The 20,842-nt window shown below is 37.8% G+C and overlaps 1 protein-coding gene across 1 annotated transcript; it reads right to left on the bottom strand.

Annotated features, from left to right (window-relative positions):
- Nucleotides 1–5,738: 5,738 nt before the first annotated feature.
- Nucleotides 5,739–20,552, bottom strand: Lacc1 (laccase (multicopper oxidoreductase) domain containing 1). The gene is made up of 7 exons (XM_013011436.1): nt 20,460–20,552; nt 18,333–18,937; nt 17,519–17,697; nt 16,171–16,336; nt 10,592–10,817; nt 8,891–9,051; nt 5,739–6,955 (listed from the first exon to the last, which is right to left on the bottom strand). The coding sequence occupies exons 2-6, from the start codon at nt 18,886–18,888 to the stop codon at nt 8,892–8,894; spliced, it is 1,287 nt and encodes a 428-aa protein (XP_012866890.1). The 5' UTR covers nt 18,889–18,937; nt 20,460–20,552; the 3' UTR covers nt 5,739–6,955; nt 8,891.
- Nucleotides 20,553–20,842: the final 290 nt, after the last annotated feature.

Genomic DNA, 20,842 nt, shown 5'->3' with positions numbered 1-20,842 from the left:
CCTCCCCCTTCTCCTCCTCCTCCTCCTCCTTTTTCTTCATTTTGCCAGTCCTGGGGCTTGAACTCAGGGCCTGGGCACCGTCCCTGAACTTCTTTTGCTCAAGGCTAGTACTCTACCACTTGAACCACATTGCGACTTCTGGCTTTTGCTGTTCATGTGGTACTGAGGAGTCAAACCCAGGCTTCATGCATGCTAAACTAGCACTGTACCACTAAGCCACATTCCCAGCCGCCTTTCTGTCTTTTCTATCTTGTTAGTCTGTTTCATGTCCAGAAGGAGTTTTGGAATGATAATTCAAAACCACTACTATGATCATGAATCAGGAAGATTGCCCAACAAATCATTTAGCAAGATAACCAGTGAGAATTGTAGATACTTTTTAAAGATACAAAAAAAGACCATCACAGAACATAGAATTACAGAATCTGAATGCCACAGCACGGGTTTTAAGAAATTATTTTTTAAGGACACTTTTATAAGCTAGAATAGTAACATTTTACGCATCAAATGAAAAGGACTTTGCCCTTTATCCTGTGATTTAATTCCTTTACCATCAGTTTGAAAAGCCAAGCACAAGAATCACATTAGTACTAAGAAACTCAAAACTTACGATATGAAAGTAAAGGATAGAACAGGATGTTTAACAAACAGATCCTGGAGTACATTTTATTCCAAGCATATTCTTAAACTGGAAGGGAAGTGTAATGAAGGAGAAAGAGATGACTATTTAAACCTGATCGTTGAGTATTTTCAAGGCAAAATTTTCTTCATGTACTTTAAATAGATGTACTCATTCAAAGGCTATGAATTAAAATTTACATAAGTAAAATAATATGACTAATGGTTCGAGTGTGTGGGAAAAGCTGGAAGTGCAAAATCTCTTTTATCCCTGTGCAATAAGTCTTTTTTACTTCATCTAGAGTAGATTAGAAATTTGGAGGTATGATTTCCATGAAGTTGCAAAACAGAACATGGATTTTTTTCTAATATTCAGTTTTTCTAAGGGGCCAACACAGAAGAACCAGACTTCAATTTTTTCTAAAATATACACCCCCTAAACAACACTTGAGACCTCTAAAACATCACCTACCTGCAGAGATTAAGGTTTGGGAAGGGAAGAGTTGGTGAGGATTTTTTTTTTAAATTAGCACAATTAGTTAGGCATGGGTGGCTCACGCCTGTTATCCTAGCTACACAGGAGGCTGAGATCTGAGGATATTGGTTCAAAGCCTGCTGGGACAGAAAAGTCTCTGGGAGATTCTTATCTCTAAGTAACCACTCAAAAACCAGAAGTGGAGATTGGGTCAAACTGGGTAGAGTGCGAGCCTTGAGCAAAGGAGCTCAGGGACAGCACCCAGGCCCTGAGTTCAAGCCCTACAACCAATAACAACAAAAAATTAGCTTCACTTGATATTTACAAGTTGAGTATCATGCAATTTGATCAAATTCACCCCATTTACATCACTCAACCACTCTCTTCGAGTGTTGTGTGATTTCATTGTGTAATTGCATATATAGTCATACTACACTTCTCTAATCCTCTCTCCTACCTCTCCTTTTTCTCTATCTCATCCACTACTCCTGCTATAGGTCCTATTTTACAATCACATTATTATTTTTTAGGTCTGATTCTGCAAATGAGCAAAAACATACTTGACTTACTGTTCTTGTATCATCTTGCTTAATATGATGATCTTGCTTAATATGATGTAATTACATTCTCATTTATGGTTGGATAATATTCCATTGTATATATGTACCATGCTTTGTTTATTCAATAACCAGTTGTTGGGCACCTAGGCTGATTTCATAACTTGGTTATTGTGAATGGTAGAAAACCTAAGTGAAAGCAATCTTGAACAAAGTATGAGTACTAATCAGTCTTTGAATGCAAACAACCTCTTTGTCTGGAATAGCTTCCTGGCATATTCTAGGAAACAAAAATTACAGAATGGCTACATCAATGTTATAGAGTAGGCAATGATGGAAACAGAAATAAGCAGGGGTGATGAAAGAGGTGATGGGAAAGCCATAAATTTATCTCATGGGATATATTGTGATCAGATTTTATTTTAAAATAAGTAATAATGGCAGTATAGGAAGGGATTCAGTAAGAAATTACTAGTTAAGAAGGCAGCTCTGGGGTCTCAAATAAGGGAAGATAACCTGAATATCCATAGCACTTGAGACAGGGACATGGGAACAGATAAGACAGATGGAGCCAGTGGTGTGGGAAGGGAAGTAGAAAAGGAAAGGGAGGTATTCAGAACACTCCAGTGCTTCTGGATGAACTAGGAATAGTGGTTTCCTCTCTGAGGCAGAACACTCAATGAAGTTAGGTATTTGAGGGAAGATGATGGGTTAAGTTTGAAGGATAGAATACTCTGTGGGCCATAGAATATGTATAACAAGCTATTTTATTGCCATGTCTGACATGTATTTAAAAGAAGTAAACTCAAAAGAATGAATATCTTGTGAACACAAATATCAAATATGAAAAATGAATGAGGAGTTATGGATGTAACTTTTAGGCTTATGATGAAGAAACAGAAAGGAATGGGGAAGCATGGTAAGATGGCATCTGAAGCAAGAGTTTAAGTGTTAAGACAATGAAGTGAGGCACTAGGGACTCACTTCTTAATTCTAGTTACCCAGGAGTCAGAGAACTGAGGATCACAGTTCAAAGTCAGGCTAGGAAGACAAGACTCTTCTTTCCTATTAACTAGCAAAAAACCAAAGTGAAGGAATGGCTCAAGGGATAGATCATGAGCTATGAGTGGAAGAGCCAAGTGAGAACGAGATGCTAGAACTAAAAAAATAGGACATGAAGGATACTAAAAATTGTCACCATCAGTAAAACTATTTTCTAAAAATGTTTCTCATGAAATAAGAGTGCTCATTTCGGGGGGGGTGGTAGAAAAGAAATGTGCTATTTTGAGCTATGATCTGCTTTACATTTTGATTAATATATAGAAAACAGACACCTAAGCCTCTGAGAATTCAATAAAACAAAAGCATCTACTTGTGACTCAAAGAACATAGTTCAGGCATTTGTCACAGACATGGGGAATGTTATTTCTTTGTCAGCAAAGAAAATACTAAGGAGAATGTGATTACTTTCAATGGTGTTAAAACTCATTTAGCATGAGTTCGTGCTAAATGTGTTAATCTGGAAAATGCTGTAACAGAATGTTTCTTTTTCCTTTACTGATCAGAATAACCTCATACACAACAATGTACTGCTTATAGCTGCCTCATCTTCGAAATCACAAGTTTAGAATCACTGCCTGTATTAGGAAGTATGTGGCCTAGATCAGTGTTCCAACAAACACTGAACATACATATCATCCTTTACTACACAATTTGCTTTTATAAATCACAGAGAATTCTACGATTCTACTGTCCCCAATGTGTTTCTATATGTGAACTAACTTTAGGTAAGGCAAAGAGACTAAATATATTTATCACATATATATTTCTTTCTTGCCATTGACCCTGCACAAAAAATCACACATATACAGAAAAAAGTACAGATAACTGAGCAGGATTCTTTATTGTTTTAAATATATTTTATTGTTATTGTAAAAATAATGTACAGAGGGGTTACAGTTACATGAGTAAGGTAATGAATACATTTCCTATCAAGCATTGTTACCTCCTTCTTTAGCAGGTTTCTTTAAAGTGCAGAACTTCAGTAGGTTGGCAGGATTTGCTAAGTGTTCACACAAACGTTAAGATGAGTAAAGGTAAGCATAAAATTAGGACAACCAAGTGATAAAAAAGGTCAATCCTACTTTGACATGTGTACTATACTCATAGTTTCCAGCTTGTGGATGTTATGTTTTGTCATGTGACACAGTATGAGCTTCTCTGTGTTTTCCTATAAAAATCGTACACATAGAAATAAGTATTTATAGCAATTCTTTAGTTAGGTTTGAGGTGGTTAAGAGTCCCTTAATTCTTTTATTTACTTGTACTAAAAAACACTGTACTCTGAGAGCAATACTGTCACTAATTTAAATACTACTTTTTTTTTGCACAAGTAAATAACAGATTAAAACTGATTCAAACTTTATACCCAGATATGTCATAACTACTTGTAAAAATACTGCCTCTAGTGGTATGACCATTTATGTAGTATAGAATATTTAGTAACAATGCCATTCTTTACACTTTAAAATCACATTTAGACAAGAGGACAAATGCCATATTACTAAACTTTAGTTTGATAATCAGCATTTTTATAAAAGTCAAACCATGAACTTGATTTATAAGCATAATCCCTCTTGTTAGTAGATGTCAAACTGTACTATCAATGTGCAATACCAATAGCAGTTAGTTAAAAACAAAACTTCATTTACTAGAAGTTATCATTGCTTTGTACCCTAAAATTCCAAGAGACCTATAAACAACTGCTTAGAAATGACAAAGATCTTATAGAGGAAATAAGATATGATTATTTAACAACTGAATAGTTCTGATTTTGAGTTACTGAATTCATACTTCTCACTCAGTCATAACAGCATTATATGCTTTGGTACAGATGGTCCCCAAATCACAGTTAACAAATAATAGTTTTTATTTGGTTTTGGAATGTTTCAGTACACAGAGTGCAATATGGCTGGTTAGTACTCTATATAAACTTACAAACTTTAAACCAATTGTTCTCAATATTAAATTTAGTCCTTAATCACTTGATTCTTTTACATGAGTTTGGAATTTCTCTCTTATCCTTTGTGTTTAATGTCTTTCCTAAACTAGGAGCAATGAGGTATTTTATTTAAATTTTGCATCAGATTACAGAGTGAATAGAAGAATTAAACTAAACAAAGAGCCAACCTATGGAAACCCTACCACACATCACAGTACTGGTATAGGCACTATCACTTTGCACAGACTATTAAACATGTTGAGGACTATGACCTATCCTAGTACCTGAACAAAACTTGACTTAATGCATGAATAAATGATATTAGCAAAAGTTGAAAACAAAGTAAGAGAGCTATGATTACTGAAAAAAATCTCATAAAATGTGTGTTCAAAGTCATATCATCATCACATATTATGCAATTTTGAACTCTACCTCAATGAGGCTGTTTTTCATTTGAATAAAAGGGAACACCTGATGTTTTATATTTCATAGCAGCTGTAAAGGTTAACTTGAGATAGCATATTTCCAAGGTCTTTGCAAGCACCAAGCAAATGTATACTGCATATGCATGTAGGAAATACATGTATAAAAAAAACTTAAGGTACAATGTGACAACTTCCATTAAAATTATACATTTCCCAAGTTAAATGTAGCTTGACATTTTTTTTCTCGTTAGCCTACAGAAAATACATGGAAACTATCATCCAAAGTAAAAAAAATCACTACCTTTCATATGCAATCCCCCATACTCTTCTTAAGAAAATACCATAAAAAAGCCAACACCTGTTCATTGTCTTAATGCTCTGAAATATGACTGCCACCATTGGCTGTAGAACAGGGTTAGTACAGATGATCCTCTGAATTCTTTATTTGATCCCTGAAGATTTCCTTTTGAGTATTTTTACATGTGTGCTAGCTTCTACGCAAATTTTCATCTTTCCTTTGCTCCTTCTTTCCTTTTATCTTTTATTTTTTGTGCTGAGGCTTGAAATTGGGGCCTCACCTTATTGTATAAACTGGTGCTCTAACACTTGACCCATACCTCAAGTCCAGCATTTTTGCTGATAAACTGGAGAAAGGACTTTTCTGCCCAATTTTTAGTAGCTCAATGACATTTCATTATTTCTTTGTTGAAATTATATATATTAAAGTCTAAACTCAGGTTGTGCTGACGAGGTAAGTGCTCTACTATCTGAGCCTCATGGTCAGAACTTTTTACACTGGTTATTTTTGAGACAGCTCTTGTTTTTTGCCTAGGCAGCTTGGACCATAATCCTATTTATATTTTTGCAGTAGCTGGGATGAAAGGCACCATTGTGCCTAGCTTTTTCTGCTGAGAGGGGTCTTGCAAACTTTTCTGGTTGGGAAAAGTCTGGAACAACAATCTCTAGATCCCAGCTTCCTGTGTAGCTGACAGGCATGCACCACTGTCCCCATCTACTGGCTGAGATGTGGTCTCCTGAACTTTCTGCCTTGCCTTAGACTGAAATCTTCCTGATTTCCGACTCCCAAGTAGCTGGGATTAGAGGTGTGAGCCACTGGTGCCTGGTTTCTTTTTTGAAATATTTTGACCTTCTCTGACCTAAACTTTGGACTCTCACAGTCTGAGTCTATTCTGTTAGCCTCTACTTCTGATGCCTATTAATTTCCAGGAAAATAGATTTCAAACTATCAGACAAAGCAGTTGAGATTTATACTAACCTATTCCCATGTTGTTTGTCTAGTTCCCACTCCTCCCCTCCCTTTGTTCTAGGATACACTATGGACTTTTCAGTTGCATGTCCTGGTTTACAGTGTTATGGCTGGTTGCCATCTGTCAAAAAACTGCATATTTTTGTGGCAGATGTCATATGTCATGTTCTCTATCCTGTCTTCTGGGTAAAGTTAAGCCTCTACTACTCACATTATTCTACTATCACAATTAAATTTTAGTTGTAGAAAGTGTTTTTTTCTCTTTCACTGCATTAGACTGAAAGGAAAAAAAATCTTACTCATTTTGATTCACATCTGCATAAGCCAGTACATGAAAATAAGGGTAGGCAATAAGTCCTGAATTGAAAAGACCCGTTTCTGATTGAAGGCACAGATAGAAGGAACAAGCTCTAAGAATAATCTTCATCTGTAAAACATCATACTGAGTCTTCTGTCATTAGAATTAAATGAAGATATTTGGTGTTAGATAATAGTGAAAATATACTCTTAAAGATGTATTCTTCATGGCAATAAATCAATCAGTGAAAATTCTGTTTTGCAGTCAACTTGGAAGAAGTCAGGAAGCAGTTATGCAAAAATCCAGTCAAGTACCTGAAAAAAGGAACGAAGATCAACATGAGACCCAAATTAGTGTAACTAAAGTATTAAGGTAAGAGGTGGGCAATGGTGGCTCACACTTATAATCCTAGTTACAGACTGAGATCTGAGGATTAATGATTGAAGCGAGCCTTGGCAGGAAAGTCCACAAGACTCTTACCTCCTTAAGTACCAAAAAAACAGAAGTGGAGCTGTGGTTTAAGTTGTAGAGCACTAGCCTTGAGCAGAAAAACTCAGGGACAGCATCTAGTCCCTGAGTTCAAGCCCCAGGACTGGCACACAGAAACATATTAAGATGAACTGTGAAATCTATTTTAAAGATTGTTTTATGTATTAAAGAGTTAAATACAGTGTAAAGACTAAAAACACTAATTCAGTTAAAAGGATCTTTAGGGAAAGTTGATTGTACACTAAAAGATCAGTACTCAGTCACAGTCACACAATATTTCTACATAGCTCTAAAGAAACTTTTCTTTCTTTTGTGAATAGCTTAATTGGAACACAGACATACTCACTTATTTTTGTACTGTCATGTCTACTCTTGCCCTATAATGACAAAGTAGAGCAGTAGAGAGAGATATTGTGTGTCTCATAAAACATAAAACGTTTACTCTATGTCTCTTTAAAGAAAACAACTGGGATGGGAAGGCAGTCTGGTGGTGACATCTGTCAACCTGCTGACTGCCAGGGTTGATTGGGATGCTCTGGTTGTCTAGGCAGGTGTCTCCTTCCTCCTGTTCCATGGATGACTCTCCTGAAGCCACATGCTTTGTTGGAGATAGCCTTCTCTGACAAAGAATCATCCTTGGTCAAGGGTAAACAAGTAGCTGTGCTCCTTCCTCCAACAGAATTTCCAAACAAGCTCTCAAGAAACAACTGGAAAGCTGCACTACAGCTAGCAGTTGGAAATCTAGTTGAAAACCAAGTCAGTCTATATAGTTGTGAATTCCCTATTCTAGAACTTAGAATTTTGATGCAAAGATTTTTTCCTCTAAAATTAAAAATATGAATGATATAAAGATGCTATGAGGCCAAGTATAGTGATATATTCCTGAAATCTTAGCTTCTTGGGAATGGGAGATAAAACAATTGTAGTTTGTGGTTAAGCTCAGGTAAAAAGTTCATAAGACCCTATTTCATTCAATAAAAACTGGACATGGTGGTACATACCTGTTGTTCCAGCTATGTGAAAAGTATAAACAGAAGAAATATAGTCCAGGATGGTCAGGTATAAATGTAAGACCTTACCCCAAACATAACTAAAGGGTATAGGACTCAAGTGGTACAATGCCTGCTTAGCAAGTGTTAGGCTCTGACTTGCAACCCCAATACCAGGGGGAAAAATGATGTTAAGAAAAGTACAGAGATAAAGGATATACACAGAGGATTTTATTTTATTTTTTTTGTCGGTCATGGGGCTTGAACTCTGGGCCTGGGCGCTGTCCCTCAGCTCTTCAGCTCAAGGCGAGCGCTCTACCTCTTGAGCTACAGCACCACTTCCATACACAGAGGATTTTAGAAGAGTAAATTACTTTATGTTTATACTTTTAGGTAAGTCTGCCCGATTATTCATCATTATATAGGAAAATCAGGAATGCATCTGTTCAGTTTATTACTTACTGAATATCCTATTTGTCAGGCACTACATGTTAAGCACAGATGAATCAAACTAAGATTTTTTTTCTTCTTTGAGTCTAATGAAGTGGAGGAGATAAACAGTTTCTATAACTAAAATTTAATTTTAATAGTAGTAGAGTACTGGACAAAGAAAGGGTAAGTTTACCAACTTCTAGGTCAGCCCTAAAATCCTATCTTAAAAAAAATCAAAAAATAAAATAAAACTGATAAAAGGGAAATCAAAATGGAGAGAGACAGAGAAAGCAAAAGACATCAATTAGAGCGAGATTAGAAAGGGGACACCTACCATACCTCATTCTCTAATTGATATGAAGCCAATCTGTGTACCAAAGTTAAGGCCATCTCGGACATGGGAGAAAAACTTGTCAGGATTGCATGATGTACAAAGGCCAAGATCTTGACTCTTATCCTGAATGTTGTGTGGATGAATTCCTCCTCGTTCTAGAAGAATCCTTGGGATAAAGATTTTTCAAAGACACAAGAGTTCATTTTACCAATATCCAATGCAACAGGAAGAACGTATGGATAGCTACTAGTGTCAGACTTTCAAGAAAAAGCTGCTTGGGAAACTGCAAATTGTTTATTTACACAACAGGAACCAGTCAGGAAATAGTTGATTTTTTTTCACCATTCAGCACCTAAGTTCAAATATGAACTGAACTACACGAATTTTCATTCTGCCTGGTAGACATGATATGGGCACAGACATTTATGATCAAAATCAAGTGTATACTCACAAAAAATTTAAGTTACCAGGGTCTTTGTAGACAAGATGGATTTGGTTCATATATACACTATGGTTTTTGTTGTTGTTTTGTTTTGTTTTTGTTGGTTATGGAGCCTGAACTCTGGGCCTGGACACTGTCCCTCAGCTCTTTAGCTCAAGGCTAGTGCTCTACCATATTTGAGCTACAGTGCCACTTCTGGCTTTTTCTGCTTATGTGGTGCTGAGGAATCGAACCCAGGGCCTCATGCATGCAAGGCAAGCACTCTACCACTGAGCCACCTTCCCAGCCCTATTATGTTTTTTAATCATCTACCCTTCCCATCTCCTTTTCTTCTATCAACTTTATTTTTTCAAAGAAAAATTTGTCTCCTCACATACAGTTTGTAACATAATAAAAAAGATGAGTAAAAGTTAGTAATACTTATTCTACAGGTCACATACAAGAATCAATTTGGATCCTTTATACGTATGTATTAAATGACAAAGAATCTGGGTATGGTTTTGCTGACAGAAATAGAAACATGAGTTAAATTAGACATCAACTTTCTTTGTAGAAATGACAAATTTTCCAGACATTAAGAACAAATTTCATAAATTAAAAATGGATAATACCAAATAAAACTTGAGAGTAGCTATGCATTTATATTATCTCTTATTTTTGTTAATATACTAGTTCGGGAATGAGAATACTTTAAAAATATCAGCTTCTGTTAGTTAATGTATTTCATACAATTTACCAAAGGAAACAAAGTAAAGTTTATGCTTGCTATTCTACATGAAATTTATGCAGTTCTCTTTAAAGGACAACTGTTTCTTCCTTCACTTTTTTTTTTTTTGGGGGTCCAGTCATGGGGCCTGAACTCTGGGCCTGGGTGCTGTCCCTCAGCTCTTCACCTCAAGGCTAGCACTCTACCACTTGAGACACAGCGCCACTTCCGGCTTTTTTCTTATGTGGTGCTGAGGAATCGAACCCTGGGCCTCGAGCATGCGAGGCAAGTGCTCTACCACTGAGCCACTTTCCCAGCCCTTCCTTCACTTTTAAATAAGTAAGAGATAAGCTGACAAGAACCTATCTGTTATTTGAACATAATGCAAATAGATTTCATAATCTACAATGAGTTTTATTTTGTATGTGTATTTCAGGTACTAGAATATTTGTTACCTGAACTGTCATAGGAGTTACTAATGGTTCCCTAAAGTAGTTTTCATTTTAGAAGCAATAATCAACAATCAAGCTTACAATTCTACAATGAAATCAAGCATACCTGGAGGCTCTACGAATATCAATGTAGGGATTTGGTGAGTCCAATAGACGTACACAAGAAGGATGAAGATTATGAAATGCATTTGCAGCTTTCCTGGGAAGAGTGAAGCAGCAAGGTCCTACACAAGGTCCCAGTACAACAATAATGTCTTCCAACAGACAGCCATATTCTGCTCTCATGGCATTCACTGTAGCCATAGCAACACCTAACAAGGTGCCTTTCCAGCCTGGCAAAGGAAGAAAAAGAGATAAGAAAAATTAAGACATGACCTCAAGTGAATTTATGTCTGAGCTAAAAAAGAACAGATTCAATGTGGGCACTTTCCAAAGTCCAGAAATAATAAATGAATCACAACATTAATTATAGTGCAATACCAATACTCTAATGTAGTAACTGAGAAGCATTATACAATGTATTTAACATAGAATAAACATTTAGTGGTTGTTCCTTTACATTTCCTTTTGAAAATGTTCCATATGATCTACTTCTACAGGGCTTGTATCTTTTTACCCCATGCAATTCCCATCTTTTTGGTTTTCTTTTTCCTATATGGTTAAAAAAACCCCACAAAATATGCCATTTTAACCATGTTAAGTGTATAGTTCAGTATTAAACTTGATTGGCATTATTCTGCAGCCAATTTTTAAAAACCTTTTCATCTTGTAAATATGAAACTCTAGACCCATTAAAGAAAAAGTCTTCAATTCTCCCTTCCCCTTTGTTTTCTAAGACATTTGATTACTGTAGATACTTCATATGGTAGATTCATATACTGTTAGCCTTTTGTGAATGGCTTATTTAACATACAGTCCTCAAGGTTCCTCCATGTTGTAGAATGTGTCAGAATTTCCTGCCTTTTTAAGACCAAATAATATACCATTGTATATATGCATGTCTTGCTAATCCACTTATCTACCATTGTACTTAACTTTCAGTTCTTAGATACTGTTAACAAAGCTGTTACAGAGCTAAGTGTACAAGTATCTCTCACGGATTCCATTTTAAATTATTTTGGATATATATCCAGAATAGAATTAGAATTGTTGGATTGTAATTCTATTAAAATTTCTTTTTTGCGGTATGTGGGTTTGAACTCAGAGCTTTACACTTGACAGCAGGCACTCTACACTTGAGATACATATATCCTCAGTCTTTTTGGCTCTAGCTATGTCTTGAAGAGAGTCTTGCACTTATGCCAAGTCTAGAATTAACCTCAATCCTCCTATTTGTACTTTCTGCTTAGCTGTGATGACAGGCACACACCACTACATCCAGCTTTTCTTGTTGAAATGGGATCTCATGAATTTTCTTCCTGGGTTGGCCTTGAACTTGAACCACAATCCTCTTATTCTCTCCTCTGAATAAGCAAGCATTACAGGTTTTAGTCCCTGAACTCTGCCTATTTTTTCAAATACTTGAGGAAGTTCCATACTGCTTTGATAGGAGCTACATCATTTTATATGCCAATTAATAGTGCACAGCGTTCATAATTCTCATACCCTTAATACTTGTTATTTTTCAAATTTATTAGTTATCCTAATAGATGTGAGATGATTTGCATCTCGCTAATTATGAACAATGTTGAATAACTTTTTATATGTTTGTTGGCCATTTGTATATCACCCTTAGAAAAATATCTATTTCCTTGTCCATTTTCGGTCTACTTGTTTTATTATAGGGTTGTAGGAATTCCTTAATCTGGATATTGACCCATAATAGGATATCCTTTTTCATTCTATGAGTTGCCTTTCTAGTCTGTTGTGTCCCTTTGATACAGACATCTTAAATTTTGATGAAGTCCAAATGATCCATTTTTACATTTATTTCTTGTGTTCAAACATCTAAAAAGAAAAACCAAAAACAAACCATTGCTTAGCCAAGTGCTGGTGACATGCCTGTAATGCTAAATACTAGAAAGCTAAGATCTGGAAGATTAAGGTTTGAAGTCAGCCTAAGTAAAAGAGTTTGGGAGATCCCATCTCCAAAGTAACCAACTGGACCTGGAAGCATGGCTCCAGTGGTAGAGCACCAGCCATAAGTAAGCAAACTAAGTGAGTGTTCCAGACCTTTGAGTTCAAGGCTCTGTACTATACCCACAACTGCCTAACCCGATGTTACAATTTTACATTTATGTCTTCAACCCATTTTGATTTAACTTTTGAATATGATATAAGGTAAAGGCCCAAGATTAATTTTCCCAGCATTATTTGTTGAAAAGATTATCCTTTCCAAAAAGGGGTTTGGTACCCCTTTTTGTGTGTGTGTGCCAATCCTGGGGTTTGAACTTAGGGTTTGGGCACTATCCTTGAGCTTTTTGGCTCAAAGCTAGTACTCTACCACTTGAGCCACAGTTCTACTTCTGGCTTTTTACTGGTTAGTTGGAGATAAAAGTCTCATAACCTATCCTGCCTGGGCTGACTTCAAGATCTCAATCTCCTGAGTAGCTAGCACTACAGGCATGAGTCAACAGCAGCTGGTGGTTTTGTACCTTTTTAAAAGCATTTGATCATACCTCAGGATTTGGGGGAGAGAAGATAAGGAGGACTTTCTGTTCTTTTTCACTAGTTTAGTTGTATATCTTCACTCTAGTATCAGACTGTTTTGGTTACTATAGCTTTATAAGTTTTTAAATCAGAAAGTGTGAAACATTCAACTTCACTCTTTTTCAAGATTGCTGTAACTATTCAGGGCTCCTTGAGGTAAGTATTTTACAATGGATTTGTTTCCGTGAAAAATGCCTCTGGGATCTCATAAAGACTGCATTAAATCTGTGCATAATTTGAGGGTGATATTGACATTTTAAGAATATTAAATAACATTAAGTCAAACTATGAACATGGTATTTCTTCCTATTTGTTTTCTTCAATTTCTTTTAGCAGTTTTATAATTTTTTGAAAAACATTTCCTCACTTTTTAACCTAACATAAATTCATTTCCAATAACTAGTCCCTTCTCTGTTTCACTTTCTCTCTTATTCACACACACACACACACACACACTCACACACACACTTCTCCACTTCCAAGACTATCATCCCCTTGCCGGTTTTACTGCTCTCCTCCTTCATTGCATCCTATGGAGTTCTAAGGTTATCCATGTAAGTCCATGTAATGCCAAGCATCGGGTGAAGAGATCAGTCTTTTCAAGGGAAGAGATGATGGAAGCAAGAAATACTTAGACGATAGTTTTATATCTGACTGGCAACCCGCTGGATCTATGGTTATGGGAAAATAACCAAATGAAATGTCAAGCTTTTTAAGCTGAGTCTATAAGTAAATTGGATCTCAAATAAAATAGGAAATATATGTGGTAGAAAAGTGTAAGAAAAACGTAATGTGTTTTTAACATGATGATTTTGAAGAATCTTTGAAAATGCAGGCAGTGATTTTCCGAGGAAAGCAACTAGACATAGGCATTTTGACTTTTCTACATACACATTTAAGTTTTTTTTCTTGGAAACCTTCTTTAATTATCCTGTTTTATAATCCATCCATCTCCTGTCTATCTAATTCTTTTCCTACAGTATGTGCATATGTATCTATACATATTTAGCTTAAAAGACTTGTCAGCAAATTAATCCCAAAGAAGGATTTTATACTTCCTGATATCAGTTTTAATAAGGTATATGTTGAACATAATTGTACTCTATTTCAAAACTGATTTTTTTTTTGTCAGTTGTGGGGCTTGAACTCTGGGCCTGGGCACTGTCCCTCAGCTCTTCAGCTCAAGGCCAGAGCTCTACACCTGAGCCACAGTGCCACTTCTGGCTTTTTGTTTATGTGGTGCTGAGGAACTGAGTCCAGGGCCTCATGCATGCGAGGCAAGAACCACTGAGCCACCTTCCCAGCTTCCAAATTAATTTATTAATGACTCAAAAGTTAACATTTATAACACTTCAACTATTTAAACTTGGACATCTTAAAACTACATCTTTTCAAACCTAAGAAATAAAAAAATGATTTCTATATCTAGGAACTCATATTCAAGTTTTAAATTACTTTTAACAGTAAACCTGACTTATTATCCAATTCCATTACTTTAGCTAGGTCAAAATAAAAATATACCACTTTCTTTTTTTTAATGTATGGTCTAAAAAGCAAAGTATTAAGTTGGGTGTTAGTGGCTCAAACCTGTAATCCTAGCTACTAAGGAGCCTGAGATCAGAGGATTATGGTTCAAATCCAGCCTCACAGAGCTCAAGGTCCTGAGTTCAAACCCCGTACTGGCAAAAAAAAGTAGTCATGATTTACAAGTCAAAGGAAATTCAAGAGATGATCTCCTATTGCCCACAGAATCATAATCACTGGATAATCTAAGTACTATTATAATCTACCTTTGGAAAACAAAATTCAGTAACTTTAACACATTATACCATCTAAAAATGCTTTGCACTTACCTTCAGCTAGTAGTTAGAAATAAATACATTTAGTTATTTCAACTAAATATGTTTTTTCAAACTTTTCTTGCTTTCCTAAACTCACATCATTTATTTATTTGCTCTATCTATATGAACTTCTTATTACAATATATCTAACATTCCTCTTTTTTGGTGTCGGGACCTCAAGGGTTCTCAGTACAAAACCCCAAGAGAATGTTTCAAGAAAAGTATTAATAGTTGCTGTTTGATTATTACAATGTTTGAGGGATACTATTTACATTAAGAATTTGAAGGGCCAGCTGAGTGCTGGTGATTCACATATCTAATCTTAGGTACTTGGGAGGCTGAGAACAGGAGGATGATAGTTCAAGGTTAGCCTATGCAGAAAAGTTCAGAAAACATTTCAGTAGAAAGATGCTGGGTATGGCTATACATGCCTGTCATCCTAGGTACAACAGGAAATCCAAAATTGGCAGATCATGATCCAGGTACAAGCTCAACAGGAAGTGAGATCCTATTTTAAAAAATAACCAGGGCTGGGAAGGTAGCTCAGTGGTAGAGCGCTTGCCTTGCATGCCTGAGGCCCTGGGTTCGATTCCTCAGCACCACATAAGAAAAAAGAAAAAAGCCGGAAATGGCGCTGTGGCTCAAGTGGTAGAGCGCTAGCCTTGAGCTGAAGAGCTGAGGGACAGTGCCCAGGCCCAGAGTTCAGGCCCCACGACCAGACCCCCCCCCAAAAAAAATAATAACCAGTGCAAAAATGGGCTGGAGTAGCTTTGAGTAGAGTAGATAGCCTGCCTAGCAAGTATGTAGTACTGAGTTCAAATCCCAGTGTTGCCTGCCAAAAGTATATGTGTATGTGTGTTGGGGGGTGGATTTCAAGGGCCAAAATACTCTATCTGTACTGTAGGATTATCTTCCCCAAAATGTTAATAGTATCCTTGGGTAGAAACACTAATTTAGCATTAAAACCTAAATATTCTAAGTACCTACCACTTCTTTAGATACCATTTAGTTCAGGAATTCCACGATTCATATAATTTGACTTCAGATACATTTTCACTCTGCTCCTATAATGCATATACAGGCCCACCCACATCACAAAGTAATGTATCTACTTGTCATACCCACCAGAAAAGAACCATTTTTCCTATACTAGAGAATTAGTAAAATTATAAATGATCAATTAATTAATCCTTACCAGAATGAGCAACCCCACATGCTTTCTTCACCGGATCTGCAAACACTATAGGTATGCAGTCTGCACCCAGTGCTGCTACTGTGACTCCTCTCTGATTTGTGGTTATTCCATCATAAGAGTCAGGCTCCTTCTTTCCCATAATCCAGACTTCATTGGCATGGTCCGTCTAGTATCAAAGATGTGGGATAAAAATGTTTTGAAAATAAAATCTCTTACATTTAAACTTTACTGGAAGTATTCATTTCAGCATTGAATATGCAACAGTATCAAGAATTGTAGACCCTAATGAATACATCACTTCTATACATAATAAAATGCCAAAGCAATGTTTTTACATACTTTGTTCAGAGGAAAAAATACTTAAAAATTCAATACATCCCATCATGAACACCTTTCACCAGAGATGAGCAAATTTTTATTTGCTGCACTTTTTATAAAATATAAATTTTACTTTCTTTGATTTTTTTTTTTTTTTTTTGTTGGTCGTAGGACCTGAACTCTGGGCCAGGGTGTTGTCCATCAGCTCTTCAGCTCAAGGCTAGCACAACACTCTACCATTTGAGCCATAGCGCCACTTCCAGCTTTTTCTGCTTATGTGGTGCTGAGGAATCGAACCCAGGGCCTCATGTATGCAAGGCAAGCGCTCTACCACTAAGCCACCTTCCCAGCCCCTAAATTTTACTTTCTTAGAAAAGAATGTGAATTACTAAATTAATGATAGTGCTATTTTTTCCCAGACTCAAATAAAATGAGAATTCTGTAAGGAAAAAAGACATTGTTTCCATAATGACTATCCTAGTTGACTAACTGCCATTCAGGGACCACCTCTTTTTTTTGGGGGGGGGGTCCGGTCGTAGGGCCTGAACTATGGGCCTGGGCGCTGTCCCTCAGCTCTTCAGCTCAAGGCTAGCATTCTACCACTTGAGCCACAGCACCACTTCTGGCTTTTTTTCTTTTTGCTTATGTGGTACTGGGGAATCGAACCCAGGGCCTCATGCATGCAAGGGAAGTGCTCTACCACTAAGCCACCTTCCCAGCCCAGGGACCCTCTTTTATATCAAAAAGGGCAGTAATACAACATTTTCTTAGAATTAATCATATTTTTACAATTGAGAATCTCCAGGTGAAAAATATTTGTGTGCATCTATATCTGTGGACACACATGTATATTTAGTCACACATAGGGAATTGCTCTTTAGGCAATGGTATATAAATTGAAGAAGGACAATAACATTATCCTAGAATGTTAGATGAAATACCAAATGCAAAAGTTAAATAGTTTAAAGTCCATGTAGTTACTAAAACACTCATATACTTTAAAACTTCCAAAGATGAAATAAAATTTTACCTTTATGTGGTAAAATTTCTCTGCATTAAATCCTGCAGCAGTTGCCAGTCTACGTAGGTTTTCATGAACAACTATCTTGGGGTCTTTCCGTTTGGAACTACTGAAGAGATTGCATGAGCTAAGAGTTGGTATATAAGATATACCACCTGTTCTTGTAGTAAACCCATGTATGAAAATATCTGTTGAGGATAAATAGTAAAGATTAAAAATGTGTTTTACAGAAGACTGGACAGCATTACAAAAGCTAGTCTCTCTTTTAGACCTACCCTGGTCACATCAACCTTTACTTATTTATCTGACAGCACTTTGTAACTCCATATGTTATTATATATCACTAATTATTCTATTTCCCTATAGGATTACTGCTCTTTAAAGGCAATCTCCTGATTATTTGTCTTCATTATATTAAGTAAACAGTTCACCATAAAAATTTTTTTTAACTAAGAAGGCAGGTTGACTTATTATAAATTTTACTCTTCTCTGACAGTATCAATGAGTTGAAGTTTCAGAATTTCTTAATAAAAGATACATAGGGTCAGAAATGTACCTCATTTTTAAGGAGTGTTGGAGAATTTAGCTGAATACACATAGAGCATTTTTTTTAAATTTAGGGTCTCTCTGAAGGGGCCTTCAAATTCATATATTCACACTGACCCACAAGGTAACCACAACACTCATGTGGTGAACAAGGCACACTGAGCAATAAGAACACAAGAATCAATTAAAGAAAGAAGGGTAAAAAGCAGGTGAGTAGTGTCTGAAGAAAGGCTGAATTTTCATGTATGCATTAGAAATAACACAGTGTTGAATATACCTGGAATCAAAGGAGCTGTGATAATAGTTATTTCTCCTTTTAGAGCTGGCAGACTCCTCAAATATGTCTGTATTTCATTCTGGATTTCTTCAAATTCATGATCTTTGTTTCTTTCAGTGGAATGCTCCAAAAGGCCATCTCTCACAGGTACCTGAAAATGTTCAAACTCAAACTTGTATACCTCAGTGAAGAGTTGATCAATGAAAGCCTTCATTAATGTTTTCCTGTGCACAGGTACAATCATCTTAATGCTGCTCAGATTCTTTTCATCAATTTTTTGTTTAATGGTATACAAAGAGGCAGCTATGCTGGGATTGCTAACAATTTCAAATTCTCTCAAGAGAGCTGAGAGTTTGTTACTTGTTTCCCATTCACAAGTATCATGTTCACTATCCCTTTTACAGCCAATGTCACTGCAGCACATGACACATAGGAACTTGGCCTTGGCAGCCTGAGGGTACTGAAGATCATTTAATGTCTTCAATAGTGTCTGGTGGCAGCTTTTCTGAGCATTCAATCTCAAACCAGAGAGATCAATCAAAACTGCCTCTGACATCCTTCAGTATTGTGCTTTTTTAAAGAAGACTTAGAGTCAAATGAGCTACCTGCAAAGAAAAATTAGCATAAGAACACAAGTTATAACAGTTTTCTTACAAAGTAATTGCATTAATTTTTAAAAAGTAGGCAAAACAAATCTAGCCTTCCTAGAAAAACCAGTTCAGTATTTCTCATTAGAGAAACATAACAATTACACCAAAGCCATCTTTTATTTTGTATAAGTATAGGTATATCTTTCCAGCAAAACAAGAGCTTCTGTTTTGTTTTCTTTATAACAGATTTCAAGTAGGAAAGGAATTGTTGACTTAGACCACATCCTGTTTTCCAGACACCCTCAATCCCTACCCATCAACCTTCAAAAACTCAGGGTTTGGCTGTATTGTTTATTTCTCATTCTCCTCTGGGCCTCTTTCATCCTATGATCGATTACTTGAGCCTTTTCTCCAGCCCCTCTTTCACTTTCATTACTTCTTCAGTGTCTCCTGATTTTAGCTGGCTGACAGCCTGGATCAGATCATCATGTATCTCCAGTGACTGGGATTACAGATGAACCACCACCACACCCAGCCTCCTCAAGTTCTCTTTATTAATTATAGGATGTCAACCTATATGATATGACACAAATGTTACGTTAAGTCACAACCTCTCAGATGAAATACTGAGGCCTAGCACAAAGGGTTTTTTTTTCCAATTTTTAAAAAAGTTTTAAAAATTGGGAGTACCATAGCTATTGATCAATGTCACTCCTTTTGTGATTGTCTCTTAACCCTACCCATCCCCTGGTTCAATTTTCATATTTTATATATATATGTGTACATATATATAACATATTCACACTATACAGTGAAACACTGACAATGATCCTCTGCCACTCCACTTTCTGCTTCCCTCCACCCCCCAAAAAACCTCCACATGTTCCAGCTTCCAAGTACTCATTTTGTGAAAGTGTAAATTGTTGAAAGAACTTACACCACTGGAATCCTCTCCTGCATATACCATATACAGACGTTACTATGTTTGTGTATAGATGCATATGGACCCAGATGTGTGTGTGATTTAGATCTAACATCCAAATGTGAGAGAAAACGTGTCCCTTGTGGGTGTGACTTTCTTCACATTACCGTCCCCTCAGGGCCATTCATTTCTCCCTGCCCATGGCAGACTATCACTCTTCCTGGTGAGGAGGGGAAGTTGGTCGTTGTTTGAAGCCGCTAAGCGCTGATCCCAGGACCCGCAGCGATGTGGCTCAGGGCCTCCAGGACGGCACGTTCGCTCGGGGTCACGTGCGGCCCCGGCCCATCTCCTCCGGGAGTCGTTTCCTTCCTCTCCTGGCAGGGGCGACCTATCAAGTTAGCCCTGAACTTCCACGCTCGGCCGGGGTCACGCGGGGACCCTGCCCGGGGCCGACGCCCCACACACCACTCGCCGCCGTCCAGACTCACCGCCCCGTGTGGGCTACAGGTTCGAGCACGACGGCTGCCTCCTCCGCTGCTCCCTCCACCCTGGCCCAGGCCTTCCGGAAACCGGGAAGCCGGGAGCGCAGTCCCCGAAGCCCGTCGCCCCACCCACCTCGCCGCGGCCGCTCAGGTCCCACGCCGGCCCGCGTCCGCTCGCACAGGTTCCACCACGGAATCCGCGACCGCGGGCGGAGGGAGCCGGAGAGCTCGCGGTGGGCGGGGCTGTGGTGGGCGGGGCTTCGGACGCGCGCCGCCAGGACGCTCGGGCGCCGTGCACGCGCTGGCGCACACGTGCGCGTGCGCAGGAGGTCGGGGGGCGGGGGAGTTCTCGGGGTGCGCCGGAGCGTTGCCGTCCTCGCTGTTCCGCGTCCGCGTGGCTTCGCGTCCACACCTTGTGGCCTTGTGCAGGCCGGAGGTGCCCGTGTAGGCGCCGCCCAGGCCCCCGTGGCCAGACCCGGCGGGTCAGCGGGGCGGGAAGAGGGCCCGGGAAGGGGG

Source organism: Dipodomys ordii, unplaced genomic scaffold (assembly GCF_000151885.1).
Source record: "Dipodomys ordii isolate 6190 unplaced genomic scaffold, Dord_2.0 Scaffold1, whole genome shotgun sequence".
In the NCBI taxonomy this organism is placed as follows: Eukaryota; Metazoa; Chordata; class Mammalia; order Rodentia; family Heteromyidae; genus Dipodomys; species Dipodomys ordii.
This window is presented reverse-complemented; position numbering and strand designations above follow the sequence as displayed.

Bases quoted from the DNA above. Each gene is read 5' to 3' on its own strand.
- Lacc1 (XM_013011436.1), bottom strand. From the start codon at position 18,888: ATGTCAGAGGCAGTTTTGATTGATCTCTCTGGTTTGAGATTGAATGCT. The intron at 10,818-16,170 runs GTAAGGATTAAT...TTCCTTTGCCAG, and splicing joins ATGTGGGGTTGCTCATTCTG to GCTGGAAAGGCACCTTGTTA. The intron at 9,052-10,591 runs GTATGCTTGATT...CTTTATCCCAAG, and splicing joins GATATTCGTAGAGCCTCCAG to GATTCTTCTAGAACGAGGAG.